The 23,839-nt window shown below is 46.0% G+C and overlaps 4 protein-coding genes, 1 long non-coding RNA gene and 1 other non-coding gene across 7 annotated transcripts; 4 read left to right on the top strand and 2 right to left on the bottom strand.

Moving 5' to 3' along the window:
* Nucleotides 1–6,071: 6,071 nt before the first annotated feature.
* Nucleotides 6,072–8,529, bottom strand: LOC120696525 (peroxidase 4-like). Its single transcript, XM_039979461.1, has 4 exons — nucleotides 8,211–8,529; nucleotides 7,879–8,070; nucleotides 7,609–7,774; nucleotides 6,072–6,636 (listed from the first exon to the last, which is right to left on the bottom strand). Exons 1-4 carry the CDS (start codon nucleotides 8,427–8,429, stop codon nucleotides 6,245–6,247), a joined length of 969 nt encoding a protein of 322 aa, XP_039835395.1. The 5' UTR covers nucleotides 8,430–8,529; the 3' UTR covers nucleotides 6,072–6,244.
* On the top strand, nucleotides 7,616–8,681 carry LOC120696527. The gene is made up of 2 exons (XR_005684207.1): nucleotides 7,616–7,760; nucleotides 7,864–8,681. It is a non-coding gene; the product is annotated as an uncharacterized LOC120696527 (long non-coding RNA).
* Nucleotides 8,682–14,983: 6,302 nt separating this feature from the next.
* Nucleotides 14,984–16,174, top strand: LOC120696524. The gene is made up of 2 exons (XM_039979459.1): nucleotides 14,984–15,313; nucleotides 15,430–16,174. The coding sequence occupies exons 1-2, from the start codon at nucleotides 15,241–15,243 to the stop codon at nucleotides 15,693–15,695; spliced, it is 339 nt and encodes a 112-aa protein (XP_039835393.1). The 5' UTR covers nucleotides 14,984–15,240; the 3' UTR covers nucleotides 15,696–16,174.
* A 1,420-nt stretch (nucleotides 16,175–17,594) lies between these two features.
* On the top strand, nucleotides 17,595–21,188 carry LOC120696523 (BTB/POZ domain-containing protein At1g01640-like). Its single transcript, XM_039979458.1, has 2 exons — nucleotides 17,595–19,733; nucleotides 20,263–21,188. The coding sequence occupies exon 2, from the start codon at nucleotides 20,527–20,529 to the stop codon at nucleotides 21,010–21,012; it is 486 nt and encodes a 161-aa protein (XP_039835392.1). The 5' UTR covers nucleotides 17,595–19,733; nucleotides 20,263–20,526; the 3' UTR covers nucleotides 21,013–21,188.
* On the bottom strand, nucleotides 21,089–22,113 carry LOC120696522 (transcription factor SCREAM2-like). 2 transcript variants are annotated; one of them, XM_039979457.1, is made up of 3 exons: nucleotides 22,004–22,113; nucleotides 21,750–21,881; nucleotides 21,089–21,623 (listed from the first exon to the last, which is right to left on the bottom strand). In XM_039979457.1, exons 1-3 carry the CDS (start codon nucleotides 22,058–22,060, stop codon nucleotides 21,312–21,314), a joined length of 501 nt encoding a protein of 166 aa, XP_039835391.1. In that variant the 5' UTR covers nucleotides 22,061–22,113; the 3' UTR covers nucleotides 21,089–21,311. The 2 variants fall into 2 exon arrangements, with proteins under 2 accessions (XP_039835391.1, XP_039835390.1); XM_039979456.1 differs by having other exon boundaries at nucleotides 21,091–21,626.
* Nucleotides 22,114–23,694: 1,581 nt separating this feature from the next.
* TRNAP-CGG lies at nucleotides 23,695–23,769 on the top strand. The gene has a single exon. It is a non-coding gene; the product is annotated as a tRNA-Pro (tRNA).
* The last annotated feature ends 70 nt before the right edge of the window (nucleotides 23,770–23,839 follow it).

The following is a 23,839-nucleotide window of genomic DNA, read 5'->3' as shown; positions in this document are numbered from 1 at the left end:
TCTTTCATATCAAAGTTTGAGGACAAGAATTTCTTTGTCTCCAGTAGCAGACCAACATCACTACTAGCAAGTAGAATGTCATCCACATATAGGATCAGGAAAATAAATTTTCCACTTCTAAACTTTGCATAAATGCAATTGTCCTCCTCATTTTCTTTAAACCCAAATTTTCTTATGGTTTCATCAAACTTTAAATACCACTGCCTAGAGGCTTGCTTTAATCCATAAATGGATTTCTTTAAGCGACACCCCATATGTTCTTTTTCTTTCATGACAAAACCTTTTGGTTGAGCCATATAAATATTTTCATACAAATCCCCGTTAAGGAATGCCGTCTTTACATCCATCTGATGTAACTCTAAATCATAATGTGCCACCAATGCCATTATAATTCTGAAGGAATCTTTACACGAAACCGGAGAAAATGTTTCGTTATAGTCTATCCCTTCTCTTTGCGTGAAGCCTTTTGCCACGAGTCGTGCTTTGAACCTTTCTACATTCCCTTTGGAGTCATGTTTTATCTTGTAAACCCATTTACAGCCTACTGTTTTGGCTCCTTTAGGAATTTCCTCTAAGTCCCAAACACCATTGGAACTCATTGATTTCATCTCATCCTTCATAGCTTCCAGCCATTTAGATGAGTGAATACTTCTCATGGCTTCTTCATATGAAGTGGGATCACCCTCCATATGAACCTCTTCTGTATTATAAACTTCATAGTCGCTAGAAATAGCCGACCTTCTTTCTCTTTGTGACCTTCTAAGGACCACTGCTTGTGGCACATTTTGTGCCTCAACTTCTGGCATATTTTCCATAGGGGGCTGTAGCTCCTCCTCCTCATGTCCAATCGCGGGTTCGGGCGGTTCCTGGATGACAGGTTCCAAACCTTCGCTCACTGTTGGTATGGTTGGAGTTGCGACAGGTGTTGACACCGTAATAACTGGAATAGTTGGCGCAGTAACAACCGAAGAAGGTACTGGTGTCACTATTTCAGGAACTTTTGGTGCAGCATCAACAGGTAGTGAGAAAAATGGCTCTTAAATCATAGGAGTAGGCACATACACCCGCTTCTCCTCAAGGTCAATTTCTCTAGGTACCATGCTCCCCCTGATCATTTCACTTTCTAGAAAGACAGCATGTCTCGTTTCTACAAACTTTGTATGTCTGTCTGGGCAGTAGAAACGAAAACCTTTCGACTTTTCAGGATAGCCTATAAAATGGCAGCTTACAGTTTTGGGATCCAGTTTTCCAATATTTGGATTAAACACTTTAGCCTCAGCTGGGCTCCCCCAGACCCGTAGGTGAGTCAGTGAGGGTTCTCTTCCTGTCCATAGCTCATACGGCGTTTTGGGCACCGATTTGCTTGGCACTCTGTTGAGAATATGGATGGCGGTTTTCAACGCCTCCATCCACAGACTCAATGGTAATGAGGAATAACTCATCATACTGCGCACCATATCCATTAGTGTACGGTTGCGCCTTTCAGCTACTCCATTTTGCTGAGGCTCCCCCGGTGTAGAGTATTGGGCAACTATTCCATTTTCCTGTAAAAACCTTGCAAAAGGTCCAGGAACTTGTCCATAAGGGGTATGTCGACCGTAGTACTCCCCTCCACGGTCTGATCTTACTATTTTAATTCTTTTGTCAAGCTGATTTTCAACCTCAGCTTTGAATATTTTAAATTTATCAATGCTTCAGATCTTTCATTGATTGGATAAATGTAACCATAGCGGGAGTAATCGTCTGTGAATGTTATGAACGAATCATAGCCATCCACACTTTTCACAGGAAACGGTCCACATATATCAGTGTGAATTATTTCTAACGTTCCTGCACTTCGTTTGGCACCCTTTTTAATTTGCTTTACAAATTTTCCTTTAATGAATTCAACGCATTGTTCAAAATCAGGGAATTCTAGCTGTGGAAGAATTTCACTTTTCACTAATCTTTCAATTCTCCCCCTCGAAATATGGCCTAAACGACAGTGCCATAATTTCGATGAAGTATCTTGAGTTCTCTTTCTTTTCTTTGTTTCTTTCTCTGACAAGGATTCATTCACATTCATATTACATACAGAATGCACTTTACCACGCATAGATAATAAATAAAGATCATTGTAAAGGACAGCATCACTAATACAATTATTATCAAACCATAGTTCACATTTGTCATTCACAAAATGACAACCAAAACCATCTGTGTCTAAGCGTGATACACTGATCAAGTTTCTTTGAAGCGGAGGAACAAATAAAACATCCTTTAATACAAGCATGAAACCATTAACTAGCTCGAGGGAGACATCGCCAACAGCTTCCACATCTGCTTGTACTCCGTTCGCGACTTTAATTTGTCTTTCGCTTCTTAGCGTAGTCCTTGTCGAACGGAATCCCTGTAAAGAATTTGCAACATGCACAGTTGCACCAGAATCAATCCACCAAGTAGATTTAGAAAACTTTAAATACAGGGATTCATTAACAAATGAAATTACATTCTCACCATTCTTTGCCATTATCATCTTTAAATAAGCGGGACAATCTGCTTTGCGATGCCTCTTGTCAAAACAGTGGAAGCACTCATCTTGAGCTGGAGTGCGCTGTTGCTGACGCTGTTGCTGATACTTCTGTGGCATAGGGGCTTTGTCTTTAGCTTTAGAGGAAGAAGCAGCTTGGAAAGGCCTTTTCTTGTTATTATGCACAAAATTGACAGACCCACCATTCTGTTTCTTGAGTCTATCTTCCTCTTGTGCACACATTGCAATTGCTTTTTCCATGTTCCACTTCTCTGGCTGTGAGTTATAGTTTACAACGAACATTGCAAACTCTTTTGGCAGAGAGGCAAACACCAGGTGCACCATAAACTCTTCTTTGAGATCCAAGTCCATTGGTTTGAGCTTGGAGTTCAAAGCACACATCCCCATGATATGATCTCTTATCGTACCAGCATTGCCATAGTACCTTTTTGTGACCAACTGCTCTATTATCTGTGTGGCATAAGTCTTTGAAGAACCAGTAAACTGATTCTTTATCTTTGCAAGGTATTCTGTAGCTGAATCACACTCTCCAATTGAACCCAAAATGTTAGGATCAATTGTGTTCTTTATAACTGCCACACATTTCTTGTTGGCGTTATTCCACTTTGTCTTTTCGAGATCATAAGCCATCTTTAAGGGAGCATAGTCCCTTTGCTTTTTCTGCCACTCAGCATCAGTGTCAGAATCTCCTCTCACTGGAGCCGGTGGCTCAGTGGGCTTTGGAGTGGTGATTATCTCATCCACTTCTCCACAGACGAAAGCAAGATCAACATTCTTGATCTATTCGCCATAGTTGTCTCCTTTTAAAGTCGGGATGTGACTGATGAATCCCATCAAGTTCATCCCCGCTGAAAATTTCAAAAAATAGTGAGAACATAATAACAATAATTGCATGTAAAATTCCAACGTTGGTCAAAATAGAACATACAACTGTTTATGCAATTAAATCTATATCACCGTTGGGCAGAAATAGAAGTAAATGCACAAAAACTATGAAATTACAGTATTGTAATTAACAACGTTGGTCAGAAAATTAACAATACCATAATGCTCAAAAATAATCTTTTAACCATGCTCTTAAACTTTAATTGTCTCGTTGGTTCGAATTAAAGTAAAGAGCAACTGTAATGACTTTTGCAGCGGAAACAAGTAGAAAATTTCTATTTTCAGAAGCAATACTGTGAACTTTTAGCTCTAAACAATATACACGTTGGTGCAAAATTGAATAGAGATCAAATTATAAACAAATTCATGCAAAATACTATTGAAATTGCTTCTGGAAAATAGAAAAACGATAAAACAGTACACTGATCATTCGGCCCAGCGGCCCGCGGCCTGCTCGGCCGCCTCCTCGTGGGCCCGAGGCCCGACAGCCAACGGCCGGGCCGCCGAATTGGCCCGCCGCGGCATCCCTCTCGGGCCGCTTGTGGCCCATTCGTCGCTCGGCCGCCGCCGGCCGTCGGATCAAATCCGACGGTCGTCCGGTCTTTTCGCCTGAACAAAAAACCGGCGACGCCGGCGTCGTCCCCTTCAAACCCTATTCTCATTCTTCCCTCTCCTTTCTCTCTCCACGCGGAAACGGCGGCGTCTCTAGCCACGGTGACCGGGCGGAGCGGGCAGGACGGCACCGCCGCAGCTTGCTCGCCGGTGTGCGCGCTCGCCAGAGGGTGAGCGCGCCACCGTCGAGCCGGCCGAGGACGGAGCCACGCTCTCGAGCCCCGCGTGCTACCCCAGCGACCCGGAGTGACGAGCGGCGGCCCTGTTCTTGACTGCACCTCCGCGAGCGGTGGCACAGAACTTCCCCGCGCGACGGTAGCCGGCGGTGGGAGGCGCGCCGAGACCCAGGTGAGTCCGGCCGCCTATCTTTACTCTAGGGTTAGGGTTTGGACCATATCTGTTCGATTCGAAATCGATTCATTTTTCTTTGACTTTTGTTTCGATTCGCACTCGAATCTTTCTATCCCGACCTCGATCTACACGTGTGTAGGCGACTGATACCATTGTTAGTCTTCTAGGATCAACACTGTGCATGGATCGAGCGGGATTTCTTTCTCTTTTCTATGATTCTGAGTATAAGAGATCCCAGATCTACGGAAACACATAGAGAGAAAGAGAGTAGAGAAACCTTCGGCGCCCCCAGAGGAGCTTGAGCCGGCCATCCCTTATTCGCTGATGGAGATCCGCTCAAAGGCGGCGACGAGTGACGCAGTGAGGTCGATGCAGGGGCGACGGTGTCGAGGACGGTAGCGGCGACGGCGGGACGGAGTCGACTGCAGCGGCGGCGGAACTTCCCACTGCTCCAGCGCCCCCTAGTAGATCGGCTTAGGGTTTCTGTGGGTGAGGGTGTAGGCGGCGCAGCGAACCTTGTGCTACGTGCCCCGGCCCCTCACCCCCTTTTATTTTGGCGCTGTGCAGCGGGGGCCCACCAACCATTAAGGGTTGGGCGCCCCCGATCAGGGCGCGGATTAAGGCCCTAATAGACCGTTGGGTCTATTAGGAAGGAGATCAATCCAATAACCAATCATTTCAATATATTACACTACTATTTGATCTAGCTGGTGGCCACACATAAGCCAATACATCAAGTCTTAGTACAAACAACACGTGGAGATGATGTTGCGACCACATATCCAGTGGCAGAACCCTATATGGATCATACTGGGCTTCGATCCCCCCCTTGCGCCTCGCAAAAATTTCTTAAACCTCATGCTGAAGTCCAGTTAATTCAGGCCAGTAGCCACCACAAACACATTAGCCCATAAGCTACAAGCACGTTAGCCACATGATGAGCTACAAAAGGGTATGTACTTCCAGCATAGCTTGCTCCGATCCCAGTCAGGGTGCAGATGCAATACTGTAACCTGATGCACATTTTGCATTTTAACCTCTATATTTTCAATGAATTGAGCACAGTCCAATAATAATTCATTCCATCTAAATCGTCCAAGATGCATCGAAGGGATGCAACTGCCCTAGTGCACGGGAGCACTGTAGACCTGGAGCACTGGAACATCCTCCTCCTCCTCCACCCCCTCCCCCACCCAGGGGCGGAGCTACATTGTCTCGGGGGGTGCCCGGGCACCCACGGCGAAACGAAAGCTCAATGCTAATCATCAAATTTTCACTTCATAAATCAAAGAGCTAGTAGCAAAATCATAGACAGGGCACCCCTCTCGATTCAGCTCTAGTTTCACCCCTGCCCCCCCCCCCCTCCCCCCCCCCCCCCCCCCCCCCACACACACACATGTTTTGCTTCATGCTCCACCATTTGTGCGCATCTGAATATAGCACGCTGACCTAACCAGTTCTAGTATCAACCCAATATGTATAGCCGCGTTGCTTATTCAGTTTGTTCCCAACAAAAAATTAGGTAGATAAATAGGCTCATAGTTGGCTTTGGTCAAATTAAGTCGGATCGATAGATCCTGTGTTGAGAGGGAGGACAAACATGCATGGAAGGAGGCGTGCTTACCTTGACATCACAAGTGATACATTATATTATCTCATGCAAGTTATATTAGACACAATAAAAGAGATGATGTAGGAAACAATTGATACATGCATTCTTATTTAAATGAACCAACATGTGAACACATTGACACACCATGATGATTTTACAATTTTTGAATGAAAATTTAGAAAGGGTACAAATTAAAGCTGTTGAATGTGAGTACCGAAGAAAAAGCCTCAAACCTAATTCACATTCCATCTTCTCTAGTTGATCCTTCTGCAGTTCTTCCTTATCTCCCCTTTAGAACCCGTCAAAGGTGTAATGTCACCCATCTTGATCATGCCTGTCACAAAATCTGCGAAAAATGTGCTTTGGCTACTAACATACGATTGGACTTGTGCGTCGGTGGCTCCACCATTGAAGAGCTCCTGATCAGAGTGCAGAAGTCCCTTCTTGCTAACAAGGTTCTTGTAGTAGTTGTTCTCAAATACAGTCGGGGTTTGAAGGTCCAAAGGTGCCAAGTTGTTGTCACCTGTACCTGAGGTGCTAGGGCAACCTGATTGCCTTGTCCTTGCAAAGGTACCATCGATGTCGGTTTCATTGTATATGTGGGCTCTGAAGTTGGTGCAACGTGCTAGACCTATGGTGTGAGCACCTGGCAAAATTAAGGGTTCATTAATCAAGATGCAATAAGAAAATAATTCATTATTTTAAACTAGTATTTAAAATGAAAGAAGTGAATGGTTGACCTATTTATTTATTATTTTGCAAAGAAGATGCAGGGATCACTCTACTACTTAATCAAATGACCCGTTTATAACATAAATAATTTTTTTTAAAACAGTTGTTCTTGATTCTGCAAATAGATAATTAAGAAAGAAAAAATATTCGATTCTAGCAATAATCCAAAGGGAACAATGTGTGTGGTTGCAACTAACTTGATTGCTATCTAGCTGATCTGGAAGATGTCGACCGATGATTATATTGACTTTATGCTTGCATATCTGATGGTTGATTGATCTTTCAATTAGACAGGCACTGTTCGTTGAAGTTGCTACGTACTATGGCCAGGTTTGTAACATGCAAAAGCATAAAGCTGTACACACAAACTTCCTTTCCTTACAAACCCATGCCGACAGGCGACAGCATATGTGTGGCATCGCTGTCACCTTTAATTTACCAACTTTTTGTCATTCCATCCATACCTATACCAACTCTCTCTCGTTCTAGACGTGTGTTATGTGTTAGTAATAATCGACAATTAATAATGGAAGCTTCATTATCTGGTCAATTCACCAATCACCAATAGGGTAAATGATCCTGTCATGCACGACTCGTATGTCGTATATACTACTAGAGAAGTATGTGAAGAAGGTTAAAGTCAAAACCTTTCTCTGTCAATTCCGTTTGCGATAGTGTCTACCAGTTGTATTGTTCATCTAATCACTAAAGCTAACTTTATCGAGAAGCAAAGTGTGGAGTGGTTCTTTATTCTCCCACTCTACACCATAGTTGATTTTTTCCCCCAAAAAGATACGTAAGTCCATAGCTAGCAAAGTAGCAATTAGTGCAACTTTTTTTTCAGGAGATGTTTACGAAGATAGGAAAATGTGTAGTCTGACGTTACCAGAGAGCGCGACCATGTCTTTTTGGGAAAGCCCCTGCGCGGCGAAGAGGGAGGTCAGGTTGGCGAGGCCTGACGTCGGTGGTGGGATGTTGTTGTTGGCGCCGCTGAAGCTCGCCGCCGTCGAGTCCCTCCTCCCAAGCTTGACGTTCCAGGTCGGCCCCCCAAGCTGCATGTATATATATATATATATATTTATCGATCGATCGATCAGTAGTGTTAATTAAATTGCTGATCCGCATCAGTTCTTGACTGCAGGGGCGACTAGCTTACGATTACGACGCTGTCCCTGGCGGCGATGGCGAGGATGTCGGCGCAGGAGACGACGCCAGGGCAGGCCTTCTCGACGGCGGACTTGATGGCGTCGATCACCTCGAAGCCTCTCACGGAGCCGTTGTTGGGCTTGGCCATCTTCTCGCCTTGGAAGCTGGCCGTGTCGTCCAGTAGCAACGACGCGTCGCAGCCCTGCAGAGAATAATGAAAATTGCAGACAATAATGAAGAATAAATAGGTGATCTGATCAAGTTCATGATGATCAGCAAGTAGTTTTGACTTTTGAGTGAGTAAATATTGATCATATATTTATTAGTAGTATTAGTAAGTACTTGGACGAAGCAGTCGTGGAAGAAGAGGCGCACGATGGAGGCGGCCATGCGCTTCTCCCTGGCGATGGCGGACTGCACCACCGACTTGACGGCGCTGTACAAGCCGGGGCAGGAGCTGGAGTAGAAGCTGCTGGAGAGCTGCGCCGACGAGGTGCCGGCGAGCAGTATCAGGAGGAGAGCGATGCATCTTGCAGCTGCTGCTGATGCACGAGCAGCCATGGCGATCTTCGTCTAAGCCTCTTGCTTGAGGGTGAGCTATTAGCTGCTAATTAACAAGATGCAGGAAGAGCTAGCAGAGTGGTAGCTGCTGCCTGGAGCTGGATAGCCTGGACGACACTGACGGATATTTATAGTAGAGAAAATAAACTAATATAACACCTGGAGTCGGTTTGTATGTTTAGACTACAACAGTATCGTACTACGACTAAAGCATATATATAATATATGATTGATTGATTCGATTATTTAAATCATGCGTGCATGATTATGTAAATGAAGTTGGACTTTGAGTTGAAAAAAGAAAGCAGTGGACCAATTACAAAGGCAGGCCAGGCAAGGCAAGCGTGTTGGTCGCGCAGGAATCACGCGTTTCAGACCATGGCCACTGTTGTTGTGGAGTCGAGGCAAGGCAAGTCCTGATTGCCTTGCCAAGTAGGCCGGCCGCCGCCTGCTCTGTGCGACTTTGGGCACTATCCCATGCATCCCCTGAACACCACTGACTGCTTGCTGAGTGGGAACACTTGGACCTCTCTAGTACTAGTACTAGTAGTATACAATCAAGCTGCAGGCCGGCCGACACGCTCTGCAGCTACTTGCTGTCTACTATGTAATATGTTCTGAATCCACGCCTACTTGGTTGGTGACAACATCTCTGATAGTAAAGGTTAGTTTCACCGATAGATCCTGCAATAAAGTTAATCTGACTGCTGCAAATGGAATGGTTCTTGGCATCCACATCATACAATTCATTCATGCTGCAGACATGCATCGGCCATGGTCAATTTTGTGTGGCACTGACCCACTATTCATTCAACTATAAAGTCCCCTTTCAACTTTACAAATATGGTACCCTGCATGTGTCTACCGCGTTTTGTACGATAAAATATGCTATGTCCCATGCATGCTCTGCTTTCTCTAAAGTCGTCATGCACTGTAGTTATCTCCCTATGTTCGCCACAGACTCAACAGTCTCCATCCTCAGAATGACTTGCTTCAAAGTTAAGTTGTTTTTTTCTTCAAAAAAAAGTTAAGTTATTTGGAATAGCTAGGAAAAGCATATAGATCCGCATTTTCAGAGCAGTTCAACCCTGTGAAGTTTGTAGGATGCATGCATACCTAACCCTGTACCAGAACTATCTGCTACTGTATGTCATTGAAATAGTATTTGCTTGTCATTGTTGGTCAAAAAAAAATACTCCCTCCATTCAGTTTTGATAGATATATTTCCATATGACACAATGACCAAGGGCACCACAAGTGTGCTTATCAATCTAATAAATGCCACAGACTTTTTTGTTGGTCATCCAATGTTTTAACTAGGAACTCCTTGTAACTAGTGCTATTTATTGCAAATACCCATGCTAATAGTAAATATAGCTATCATTTTTGAACATTTAAGTTTTTGAAATATAGCTATCAAAAGTGAATAGAGGGAGTATATGATAATAAAGTAACTAGGTACGAAGGTTTCGCTGTTCACCAGACCAATAACCCCCGTCTGATCTTGGAATCGTGCATGGTCCTTTTCGTTTGTGCATTATTCTAGACTTGATGATGTCTCTGTCTTCTTCTTGCTTCTAATTCAAGGGAATTCGAAGGATGCGAAGGCTCCAAATTAAATGGTCGCTGATTGCCAGCCGGCAGGCCGCCTGCGACTTTGGGTTTCTGGTATGAGTTGTTGGGTTCTGGTGAATGGGAATACTTGGACCTTTTGGAAGGATCAACAAACCAAACTGATGCTGGTCGACAAGGTTCTGTTATACCGTGCTATCGTCAGTAGTCCATCTGGATGTAATTTATTTTTTTTATTTTTTTGGTAAACTGATGACGCGCGGCCCTCTGTTATGCATGAGACAACACGCACCATTATGCATGTATCCTATTAGTTTCTGTCATCACCTTGGATTAGCGTTCTGGCAATTTCCAAACGCACGGTCAAGCTTGATGCTGCCCTGCTCTGGAACTGGAAGAAGCTTGATAGGGACAATGTAAGGAACATGGCCCCACCTAGGTCATCGTTTGTGATTTTGGTGATTGAGTGACAACATAATCAATGGGACTAATGAGTTTGTGAGATCACACTTGTAGGAGTTATTAGGCCCTATGGATATGAGTTAACACGTCTAATTCATCGTCGAGACGCAATGTCCAATCTATCGTCGAGACGCCAAGTCCAATCCACCATCAAGATGACAAGTCCAATCAGCCGTAGAGATGCCAAAGTATAGTGGAAATCCAGAGAGAATATATTTCAAGGATCCAAATGATTGCCGCGACGAATTGGACAAGAAGATGCAGTTTCAGCCGCACCGGTTTAACTGATACCACACCATCGGAACATCCGATGGTTGTCGGAAGAACCGACGCCCCAGGCATCGGTGTAATTGGACGTGCTTACTGAACCAAATGAGGAAAACTCAATAGCACTGGTTGAACCGACGGGTCACTCAGAGACATCGGTGCATTCAATCTACTATTGTCCAGATACGATGTCAAGCGCGCAGAAGCCAAGTCTTCAGCACTGGTTGAACGACGGTGCATCGGAGCATAGCGTCGGTGCAATAACGTCAGCAAGAAAGGAAGAGTGCAACGGCTACGTGAAGATCAAGTGTCGCCGGAAGAACCGACGCCTAAGCATCGGTTTAACCGATGGTCCCTAGAGTTGCTGCAGCTGTGTCAGTGAAGCCAACGGCTAATTTCAGTCTGTGAGTGACCGGAAGAACCGATGCCTTTAGCACCGGAAGTTCCGATGCCTACGCAGAAAACTGGCCAACGGCTAGTAACGGCTCCCTTGAGTTGGTGGCCTATATATATGCCTCACCCCGGCCATTTTGAGTTTGCTGGAGTCCCAAGACATCATACACACATCCAAGAACATCTCCAAGCCATCCAAGAGCATAGAGATTAAATCCTTAGTCCTTAGCACAAGCTTTGTGAGTGTTAGTGCTAAGTTAGCTCTTGAGTGAGTGATCAAGTAAAGTTTAGATCCTTGTGCTGTGGTTCTAGAGTGAACCAAACTTGTATCTCAGTGCGCCGGCATCCTTGGAGCATTGGTGGCTCGCCGGCACGTCAACGACACTCCGGCTTGGTGTGGAGCGGCGTCGATAACCTTGTGCGGGGGACGGAGACCCCTCCTTCGTGGGCAATCTCCCTTAGTGAAGATCGAGATCAAGGTGACCGTGATTGTGTTTACGGAAGAGACTTGATTGCCGGGAAGCGATACTCTTCGTGAGTGCTTCAACAACGTGGATGTAGGGACGCCTTGGTGGCAATCCGAACCAGGGGATAAATCCTCGCATCAAGAGTTTGCTTCCTCTCATCCCTCCTTTAAGTTTCCGCATTTCATATTGCAATTTTTGTGTCTTTATTTTTATAGAGTAGTCTCTTGATAGGATTGGCTAAAAGTTGCTAAATTCTTTTGGGATGAGAGTTTCACACTAAGGTGAACCGTAGTTGCACATCTAAATAGCTTGTTTTAGTTTAAGTTTTGTACAAATTAGTTGGAGCCATAGGTTAAGGTTTTTATGTTACCTAATTCACCCCCTCTTCCTCTTAGTCTAGAGCACCTGATCACTTTCGGACAAAAATTTTCTCCTGCTGCCCTGCTCTGGAAGCCTTGCATATGGTCATATGGACCTTGGTCAAACATGTGGGGCAGTGACTAGTCAGCTACAGATTCTCTCCCTTCAACTTTACCTGCATGCTCTGTTTCTCTAAAGTCGTCATGCAATGCGTTAGTAATCTCCATTTTTTTGTTTAGTCGCAGCAATAATGTACGTGGCCAGGAGTCAACAGTCCCAGTGTGAGCAGGTAATTTGGCTTCAAAGTCACGCTAAGCTAGCCCGCACTCAAAGAGGTTAGGAGGGTGTATATACAAAAGTCCCCTAACCTAGGGTGTATATACAAAAGTCCCCTAACCTCTGTGAGTGCGGACTAGTTTAGTTTATGTATATGGCATGCAGCTGTACGTATAGTGTGACTTTTGACACATTTTTGACGCCGACCGACCAGCCTTTAATTTATTTGCTGATCGACTACACTCTCATGTGTAGTCAATAATTAAGCAAACTTGTCAAAGCCAAAACTCAGCGACAATCACGGGACAATCAACAGTTGACAACAGAGAGGCTTTCAAAAAGATAGCTTCTACTCCCTCCATTTCAAATTATAATCCGTTTGATTTTTTTTACTTCAAATTTGACTAATCATCTTATTCAAAAAGTTTATACAAATATCTTCAAATTTAAATTGGTTTTGAAAAACTTTTATTAATAAAGTAAGCCATAAAAAAATGATGACACCGTTCAGCTGCTCAGCAAACCAGCTGGCTGCAGCTGCCGATTGGCTAGTTGCATGCTGAATGCAGCAGCCGCAACACAATCTCCAACCATGCAGCCGAACAGTTTCGAAACCAAAGTAGAGGCTCTCATATTAAGTAAGCTACTCAAGCAAGCACCATAGAGTGCAATCAAATCGAATCGAATCGAATCGATATGCAGAAATGCCGAGAAAACACTCCAGTCATCTTTGGGAGTTGTTGGGCCTTCTAAGATTATCTGGGCCGTGGCCCATTAACTACGCAGAAATTCTCTGAGTTGAGAAAACAAATAAAAAAAAAGAAAGAAAGGGAAGAATCCCTACGGCGCCCGGCGGTGATTGGGACGGGATGGATGGAGCCAAGATGCCGCGATTGGGGGGTGGTGTGTTCCTCGTCGTCCTCCTCCCTTGAGTCTCAGTGGTGGCCCTGCGCCTCGCGTAAACCGTGGAGATGGGGGATTTAATCTTAACTGCAGCACTGCGCTCCTCCTCGATGACTGCGCAAGAATCAGGAGCAGTATCAGAAATTCCCAGCCCCAATGGGGATGGAAGACGCCGCCAACAGAAGCAGCAGTAGCAGCGAGGTCGAGCACAAATGGGAGGAGGCTGACTCACTAGCAGCGGACGAAGGGTTGGGCGCGGGCTTGACCGATGCGGTGGAGGAGGCGTCGGAGGGCGTGGGGAGGGGGCGGAGTCCAGTCCTTGTCTTGTGGGTTTGATGGGGGTCGGGGTCTTGGGGAGGAGGAGGTTGGTGACGTCGCTGAGCGGCGCTGCCGCCTTCCACTGCCGCTTGAACTTGGGGCTGGAGAGCGGCACCGGGGCCGGCAAGCCCTGTGGCGTGGCGGTGCTGGTGGTGATGGTGGTGGGGTGCCTCATTGGGATTGATTCCGATGGTGGTGTGTGAAGCGGAGGAGGTCGGGAGGGAGAGGATTCCGGATTTCAGGAAGGGAAAGGAAGGTCTCTTCTTCTTTTTTTTTTGAGAAAGGGTTGGTTTTTATTGATACAGAAATCTTACAACCAAGCCCCTAACCGGGTACCCCTGAAAGAAAATAAAATTACATATACGTCCATTACAGGAGCATCCAGTGCCCTTCGCCGTCGCCGACCTTCGTTGCCGCAGCCTGGTCCTCCATCTCTCGGAATGAAGAAGATCCAGAATGAAGCTTCTAGCCGATTTCCGATTCGACAAAGAGTCAAAATTGAAGCCCATCAGCAGCACAAAGTACTGTTTGACCGTTGAACGCGCCGGGCAAAACCCATTTTTACCGGAAACAGACGCCAGTCGCAACACCGGCAAGCTCCAGTCACCAAGCGGCAATCCCACAAAGAGGATCCAAGAACACCTACCGCGCGTACAGGGGCAAGTAGAACCTTAACCTCCAAGGATAAACTCCTAGGAGGGACAAAATCCCGGTGAACACACCACCGGTACAAGCATCGAGTCTCCTTCGAACAACAGCCAAGTCGTGCAGCACGGATTCGGCGATGTCATTGACGAGAAATCCACAGACAACGCAAAGAAGCACACAGAAAGTTCGAGCCTCGACGCAGAAAATGGAAACGAAGACAAAATCGCCGAAGCCAAACTTCCTGCATAAGAAGTCGTCGCTGTGTACCTCCTGCCCACGGACCACCTGAAGAACCCGTTCGCCGTCGACATGGATGACGCCGGAGAAGCTCGAGAAAGACTCCAACCCTAACCCTAAAACTAGTACAATAATGGGGAATATATACACCCTCCACCGGATCCACAACTCCCCCAGCCTACCGGCGCCAAAAGAGGCAACCGGAGATGAGGAAGCCGGCGGATCCGGCGGAGGTACGAGAATCGCCTCGGAGTCGCCCTTTCTCAACTGTGTGGAGGAACGGGACGCTTCGATCGAGAGAGAGAGAGCCGTCTAGTTACCTTGTTACTGATGGCCAGGAAGGTCTCTTCTAGCTTTCTCCTTCTGAAGGGAAGAAAGATTGGAGGTAGACGGACCGGGCTTCACTTTGCAGATTGTGGTGGGCCTACTTTTGTGTCTGATTGGGCATTTGACTTACCGTTGATATTTTGGATGGGCCATTAACCCACGGCTGTAGCCAGGCCCATGTGGCTAACATGGTTGGTGATGTGTCATGAAGTAAGGGACAGAGGAGCATGGCCCAGATGTCTGTGTCTGTGTCTGGCCAAGGCAACTCTTTTTATTTTTATTTTTTGGCCTCAAACCTTGGGTGGCCGCCCACAAGGAGAAGCCAAGTAAACCAGCAGCAGCAGAGAAACTGAAGGCTGTCCCTGGTTTCTGATTTGCTTTATGTGAGGTGAGCACAACACAAACCAGTGGGCACAAGCACTCCACTCGTGACCTCCTCCCTTCCTATAAGTATCGTATCTGACCAAACACACACTCTCACCAATTCCATCCAGATCCAGCACTCCCTTTCGTTCCTTCATCACCAAATCCAAAACACAACTCCTTGCCATCGGCAGCAGGCACCAGGCAGCAGATCATCCATGGAATCAAAGATGGAGAGGATGAGCTCGTCGGTGCAGTCCTGGGTGGAGGAACACAAGCTCGCAACCATCGGTACGCTCAGCCATCCCCTCTTGCTTTGCTTGCTTAATTAATCAGTTAATCTTCTCCGATATGCATATGATCCTCTCCCTTCATACACTGATCTATCTATCGGTCGATGCGTGCAGGAGGCGTGTGGGCTGCGGCGGTGGGCGCCTCGGTGGCGTACAGCCGCCGGAGGGCGCCGCAGCGGGCGACGAGCCTCCGCCTCATCCACGCCAGGATGCACGCTCAGGCTCTCACCCTCGCCGTGCTCGGGGGAGCCGCCGCCATGCACTACTACACCAAGACCAAGAGCAGCGCCAACGCCGACAAGATGGACCTCGACTTCTACGCGCACCTGCCGCCGGCCACCGACGCCGACGGCAACGAGAACGAGCGCTGGAGCTGGTAAACTTGCCTTTCCTCGATCTGTTGCAAGGCAGCCGATCGATGAACAAGACAAGGACTGGGGGGAATAAACTAGTACTAGTTGCAGCAATAATTGGGCATCCATGACGTGGCGAGTTAATTATTTGTCCTAATCCATCCAGCTAAGAAGCCTCGCCTATGGTTTCGTTTACTTAACATTATCCATCCACATCATGCCCGGCTGGCTGGCCCACGGTTTTCTTCTGTTTCGCCGGAGCTGCCGGAGCCGGAGACGACAAGACGACTCCATCGAGCAGAGATACTTGTATGTATGGGCAGCTGGTTATGTATGTAGGCAGGTTAGCACTTCTCTTTCCATGGTTTGAAGCTGAAGCAATGCAACAAGCTGCTGCCTTCTTCGGTTCTTCCCCTGTACTACCAGCTAGAACCATTTGATGTATATGACGACATTCTGACTCAAGATGGCAATGGGTACTCGAAACTCAATTACCCGACGGGTTTTACTTGATAAGAAGGCGGGTATGGAATAAGTTTTCTATCCGTGGGTACGTTATTGGGCAAAATTTCTTACCCATCGGGTACGCGGGTACGGGTACGAATGCATACTACCCATACCCGTCTACGTGCGGGTAAAAAAATACCCGCAGAAATAAACTAAACTAGCCTAAATCTCTAACATATTTTAGCCCATATGGCCCATAAATTTGGCCCAATCCAATTATATCAGCCTAGTATATATATTGTGAACCCTTCTAAACCCTAACCCTATTCCCCTCCCTCACCCCACTCCACTTCCTAGCCGCCGCCGCACCTCAACCTGGAGGCAGCGAGACTACGATTCAAGCCGCAACGCCCCCTCAGCCCGCGCCCCTCGCCTCGCGTCGTGGGTCGCCGCCTCCTCCTGTCGCCCTTCTCCCCTCCCAACTTCAGCGCACCCTCAGCCCCTCCCATCCCAAACTCCGGCGCCCCTCCCCTCCCATCGCGGGGTCGCGTCGTGGCCGTCGCGCGGTCGAGCGACTGAGCGAGCGCTCACCCAGCCCCTCAGAGCGCAGGCCGAGATCCACTAGCACGAGGTTCCCCCGCAACCCCACGGCCGCCTATCCCAGCCGCCGCAGGCAGCATGCCCCCACGGCCCCACCACAACGCCCTAGGCTGGATTTGGAGCTTCCATCCCCGGCGCCCCGCACATCATAGTCAAAGCTCAAGCCTAGTCGAAGCCAAGGTTGAAATGCATGTGCATTTGTTTTGTTTTTGATGTCTTATCTATTAATTGCATTTGGAAATGTGTAACCTGTGTGGTCTTTCTTTAATTCATGGTGGATTAGTGACTTGTAACCATGTGAATGAAGCTTGGAATGTCTTAAATTTTCATGTGAATGTCGGGTATGTTTTCGGGTGTGGATTATCCGTCGGGTACAACCCGCTGGGTATGAGTATGGAAGTATTTTTCTACTCGTGTGCGGGTGCGGGTAACCTAACGGGTAAAATTTAACCACAGCGGGTACGGGTACGGGTGGCCACTGCATACCCGTTGCCATCTTGAATTCTGACACTCCTCTTCTCTTCATCTGGTGGCTGGCCCAAAGCCTATGATATGGCCCGATACACGCACACACAACATTGGGCCATGCTTTACTTCAAAAAAAAAATATTGGTCCATGGTCCATAAGCACTGCACGTGAGTCAGCCCGCGTGAGCTAAGGCCTGTTGTGCTCTGCTCTGCTCTGATGACCCAGTTATGGACCTGAAGCAGAGTTTTTTTTTTTTGATTGCTCCTGAAGCAGAGTACTGACTCAACGTGACCGAATCACAAAGGAAAATACACTGTATGTATGTATGTATTGCATTAATCTGATGCAGACATACACAAGCCGCACAAAAAGTGTGTACAGTAGTAGGTCATATAATATGGAGCCATCCCTTCCAGGCATGCATGCAAACTCTGCAACACCATATCCGTCACACTAGTTTTTCACACCCTGTCAGCAAGACTGCAAATAGAACAATCAGCTAATTGTATTGCCACGCAACGTATGATACGACTATTATGTGCTAATAACCAACCCAACAAATCCTCAAATCGTAGGGATTATATACAAAGGAAAAATACACTCACACTGTATGTATTGCATTAATCTGATGCAGACATACACGATCATCACAAAAGCTTGTACAGTAGTAGATCATATGGGGTCATCCCATCCAGGACTGCATGCAAACTCTGCAACATCATCCATCAATCAGAGTTTTTCACACCAGCAAGACTACAATAAAAAAATCAGCTAATTGTATTGACACGTAAAATCCTAAAATTGTTGGAATTATATTTTATATATATTGGACTTTAGCCCTTTATCAAACAGGTATAACTTTATGACTGGCATCCCCCTTTATACTACATGTATCCCTTTCCTGGGACACTAATTGTTACACTAACTGGCATGCCAAGCTAGTCGTGATGACATGTTTTTTCTGCAATGATACTTGGGATTAATTTAAAAAACATACCTTTTTTCCCTATGACACTAGTATATTCATATATTTTCTTGTGGGTATGCTAGCATGACTTAAAAAGAGCTAGCTGGGGCCCTACATGATGTCGGGTGAGTGGGAGGCTAGTGGTTAGCTTGTTAACGCAGCATAGCCTAAGCGTGCCACCCTGCAAGTCTCCAAACGTCCGCATCTTCCCTTTCAGTTACCCCAAACAAGTCTCTTTTAATTAGCAGGTTACAAAGTCCCTCTCAACCATCTGGTGCATGATTCTCTCCATTCATCTTATAATCATGTAATCATCCTTTTGTCTGAATTTAAGTCTCATACCTACTTATACCTTGAGAGGAAAAGACGGCCATGACCTTCCGTCTTCATTAACTCAACTTCCATTTTGCGAGTAAACGTTTACATAAAGAAATTTATGGCAAAACATTACTTAATTGGAGTAATACTATAGAGTAGCCAGAGTCTTCAACCTCACAGGAACCGTACCACTAAAAATACACTAATGAATTTTAGAACTTTGGTATCAGTAATCTACTAGCGGTGCTGAGTACTTTTGGGGGGCCAGCTAAGATCTTCGTTTGCACTAATTATGCCGTAAACCCCATAGTTAGAACAATGACTAACCTCTACGGTAGAGTGCAATGAACAGGCTGTTCTAGGTACACGGTGTTCTAGCACAGGCTGTTCTAGCATTAGACAATTGTACCAAACCTTGCACTAAATAAAACGAAAATCCACAAAGACAATGTCTGCTCTTGCTTTAAGCACCATACCTTCCTTCTTTCTGGTATGGGATTGAAATCTTTGTGCTGTGTCTAACTGCAATACTACTAACATCTTTGCATGATTGGTTGTTGTACTGCTATTCTAACAATCATTCCTTTTGAAAATGGAGGAGTATTGCTAAAAAAATGGAGAAAACCCGGCCAAGGTCAGTTTTTTTTTTTTTTGAAGGTCACCGGGAGGGGAGAGAATCCCCCACCTGAATTTCATTCATTAGCCCCGAAGTGGCCCAGCAGATTGTTTAAAGGTTTTACAACATAAAGGTCAGTTTAGTCAATGTACCTGACACGAAAAGAGTGTCAATGCACCGACTACATTCATGACTTGCACATTTAAGAAAATCAGGAGGGTTTTTATTCCCCTGATTGTCTCAGTCAGCAACCACCGCATACCAGTTCTGGAAAAAGAAATAGCAGCACACCATCCTGCTGCCTCTTCCTCCTTTCATTCTTATACCCTCGCCCAACGTAAAAGCAATGGAGAACAGCTTGTTGTTAGCATCATTGCAGTTGCAGAACCAGAGGGAGGAGGAGGAGGACGAAGCAAAGCAAAGGAAGGCAATTAAGGAGGAATCAGTGGAGGTAGCAGAATCATGGATTGCTGCATCTGCAGCCCCATGGCCACCATGTACAGGCTTCCGAGGAACGCTATCTGTGCTCCTTGCCATGAAGGTGCCAAGGCCATCATCAGCTTCCTGAACAAGGATGAGGAGCAAGAAGATGGCGGCCATGGTTCTGCCATCTCCCACGCGCCATCGAAGCTTAACAGCTCAAACAAGGTAAGAGCTCCTAACTTAATTTGTTCCTTATGGTTTCAGATGTTTCTTATCTCAACTGTACATGCGCTTCCACTTTAGACGAATCTCGATTGACTTGGAAGCTCAATTAATAAGGTAATTAAAGGCTAGAATTGTTGCAAATCTGAATTTTAGTATTGGGTTCCACCATTTGTTCGTTGTAAGATGTGATGGTTCACTGACGTTCGGTTTGATAGCATCGTTTGCCTCCTACTAGTTAGCCGCGTGTCGCAATCGCAGGACGACATATGCTTCATTTCAAAGTTTTTCTTCTAAATTGACGCGGATGTCAATGGATGCTTCACAAGTTTGCTTCAGTAACAGTTTAGCCTCTGCTGCTCTGCCATGCAGAGTAGATTCTCCTTGATTTTCATTCTTTACTTTTGTTGAGTTTGGAACAGCGTCGATCCTTGAAAGTTGAAAGAACAGCTCTGTTTTTCAGCTTGTGCTATTTCTGCCCCATCCATGTTTTCAGCCCTGGCACAATTCATTTTGTGGTGATTGAATGCAGGGAATGAGAGATGCATGGGAGCAGGTGAAGGAGATGAGAGACAGGGAGGATCAGACAAAGCAGAGAGCCGCCTTCCTTGAGCACGGCTTCGCGCTGGCGTGGAAGGAGGGAATCCACACCGACATCGTCGTGAAACCTGGAACTGGGCCCCCAATTCCAGCCCACAAAGCCATCCTTGTGCTACTACTAATAATAAGACGAGTTCCAGTTGAGCCCAATTCATCAAAATAATTTCCCATCTGGTGGAAATGGAAATGGAATGCAATGCAGGCCGCCAGGTCGGAGGTGTTCCGGCACATGCTGTCCGCCGACGACCACTGCAAGGCCCCTGCCGGCGACTCCTTCTCCCTCCCCGAGCTCTCCCACGCCGAGCTCTCCCTCCTCCTCGCCTTCCTCTACACCGGCGCCCTCGACCAGGACCTGCCGGAGCGCCACCTGCACGCGCTTCTCGTCGCCGCCGACAAGTACGACGTCCCGTTCCTGCGGCGGGCCTGCGAGGCGAGGCTGGCGGCGAGCGTGGAGCCCCGGAACGCGCTGCGGACGCTGGAGGTGGCCGATCTCAGCTCAAGCGCGGTGCTCAGGGAGCGCGCCATGGACACCGTGCTGGAGCACGCCGAGCAGGTGGTGTTCTCGCCGGAGTACGAAGGCTTCGCCGTCAGGAACGCGGCGCTGTGCGTGGAGATCACCCGGGCGCTGCTGGCCAAGATGTCGACGACGACAACTAGTAAATCGGATCCCCATCATGCATAGATCGAGGATGTGTAGAGCGGCTCTTGCTTAATTAGTTTTGACTTTTGATCGTGTGACTGATACGTGTACATGAACATGTCTGAAACTCTGAAACATCCATTGCAATTTGCAACACACAGGTGACCACATAACTGATGATCGAAACATTTCCACACACAGAGTGTTTCGTTTTGAAATTAACCATGCTCTGAGGAACGACAGAAAACTAGCTTTAACTTGATGAATTCCTTGGCCAAGCTTGCGCTTGCGCTTCAAGGACCAATGGGAATGTTCAGGTTTCTTTCAGAGTCTTCTGTTACTCATGCATCGCCATCGTTGATGCATTTGCCGATGGCCTGCAACACCGCTTGGCGAACCTTTTGCGCATCCACGCTTCCACTTGCAGCCTGCTGCTGGCCGTCACCTGATCCGAGCGCCTCGAGGCGGAAGGCGGTGTCTTCGCCGAAGGAGACGTCGGCGTCCAGGACGTCGATGCCGAGGTCCTCCAAGGCCTCCAGCACGGACACCAGCAACCCCGGTCGGCTCCTTTCCATCGACACGTTGATCCTGAAGCCTCTCCTGCTACTGCTACTGTTGCTGATGTTATCCAGATCCACTGATGAGACGCTCACCTGCTTATTAAACACAATAATACATGTACATAATGTGCATGGATCAACCGCGAGATGATTACAAATTGTATGCAATTGCCTCTGCAACGTACGACAAGCAACAACATAATTAACTTATTTGCGTACTGTTGCTGCCACGGCGCTGCCAGAACCGGAGCTGCTACTGTCAGGTGCTGAAGCAGCGGTTGCTTCTTCAACCTTGTCCTTGAGCTCCTTGATGTATTTCGACGCGTCTACCAGGATGGACGTCTTGTTTGCCTGCATTGCTCACAGAGAAACATGAGTTTTCAGCAAACTGAAACTGGATTTTTTTTCCCTACATCTTTCTCCACTTCTGCGCATATATATAAACCAGAAATACAGTGTTCAGTAGAAATTACCGCATCCGACTTGGTAACGGAGCGGAGAAGCTGCAGTTTCTTCTTCTTTCCTGACATGACACACTCCCCTCGCTCTCTCTCTATTAATAACCTCCCCAAAGTAATACAGGTCTATAATGAGGAAGTCAGGAAGGAGCTCCTCAGGATAGTTATATATATACACGGACGACTGAGTAGCAGACAAATATGATCTCCCTTATTTTTCCCTTTCTCGAAAATCAGTAGACGGTACTGTACTTTGTACTGATCCATCATTGGGGTGCACGCACATGACATGCACAGTGGGTGCTGGAGTATCCTAAGACAAAGGTTCGATATGATTTGTACAATTTAGTTATTACTAAGTACTATTTTGGTGTGCTCATCAATCGGCCGGGTTTAAGTTGTAGTGCCTAATTTGTTGTATTTTCGCAACTAGTAAAGGGTCTGAGCCTCTACTACTGAATTACATACTGAAACTTATATATTACTGACTTGCTTGCTGATTGTTAGTATGCATCGGAAGAAAATTTACCTGCAGCTGTTGAACCTCTGGATCATTTTTTTGTTTCCCCTTCTTTTTTGTTAGTAGCAATTGATGCAACGATGCTATTTTCAATTAGATGGGTCAAATTAAGGGAAGTAGCTAGCAGCCTAGCAATATATTTGTACAATGTTTTACAGCAGTCGTTTTCTTTCTTTTTGTGTGGACCAAAGGTTGCATCAACACGGTTTCAATCACAATCATCCGAGACACTAAACCATGGATATATATATATATATATATATATATATATATATATATATATATATATATATATATATATATATGGAGCTTTGAATATGGCGGAGGAGTAGCTTTCAGGCACCCAAAAAGGTAATCAAGGAATTGACATCAAACAGCTAGATACATTATATATCTTGCTAAATATATATATGTATTGCTATCAAGTAGTAGCTAGTAAGCCATCAAGAAAAATGGACATAATAATAAGAAGAGAAAAACAATTACAGGGATACATATATGCATGCTACAAATAAATAAAATGTATAAAATGGAGAGAGTAACTAGCTAGGTAGCTGATCATCATTGGGGAGGGGAAGGTTTAATAATAAGATGGAAGAGAGACACGTAGAGATAGATAGACTTTTTTTTAGATGCTTGCATTGCGTGGTGACGCAAACAAGCGCGTATATATGCACTACTTGTGTCGTGATTGATAAGTTCCAAGAGCGTGCATGCGTGCAGGATGGAGAAAAGAAAAGAAAGATTGATTATTAATATTCGATCGCTTGCATTGTGTTCTTGTGTGCTTTGTTGGCTATACATGGTAAGCATACAACAAGCTCTCGTGGGGGGCGTGAGCTGTAGGTGCCTCCAAACTCCGATCCCTGCCTCTCACGGGCATCTCTCCACTTCTCCGACCTCCCTACTGCTCTGCCCTGCCCTGCTCTCCTTCTACTGTGTATCAGTATCAGCATGGCTGTCTCCCTCTTCCATATATCAGTATCATCACTCCCCCTTGTTTCGTATCGCATTGTAACCCTAAAAGATTATGACTCAATTTTTCTCTTATATTTTTTGTCGTGTTTTAGATATTAGTTATAGTTATTATTATTATAGTGCAAGGATTTTGCGCGGTATGAGAAATTTCCAAACATATTTGGGTTATAGGGTTTAATATCCAGAATTATCCACAACAAAACAAACAGGGTGTTTGGTCTAGTGGTATGATTCTCGCTTCGGGTGCGAGAGGTCGCGAAGAGTTCGATTCTCGCAACACCCCACGCGTCTACTTTTTACTTGTTTTTTTTTCTATAAGCAGAATTTCTTTCACGTTTTAACATGTTTTCTCC

The sequence above is a fragment of the Panicum virgatum genome, chromosome 3K (genome assembly GCF_016808335.1).
Source record: "Panicum virgatum strain AP13 chromosome 3K, P.virgatum_v5, whole genome shotgun sequence".
Taxonomy (NCBI): Eukaryota; Viridiplantae; Streptophyta; class Magnoliopsida; order Poales; family Poaceae; genus Panicum; species Panicum virgatum.
The sequence above is the reverse complement of the archived record's forward strand: the minus strand, read 5'-3'. Positions and strand labels throughout refer to the sequence as shown.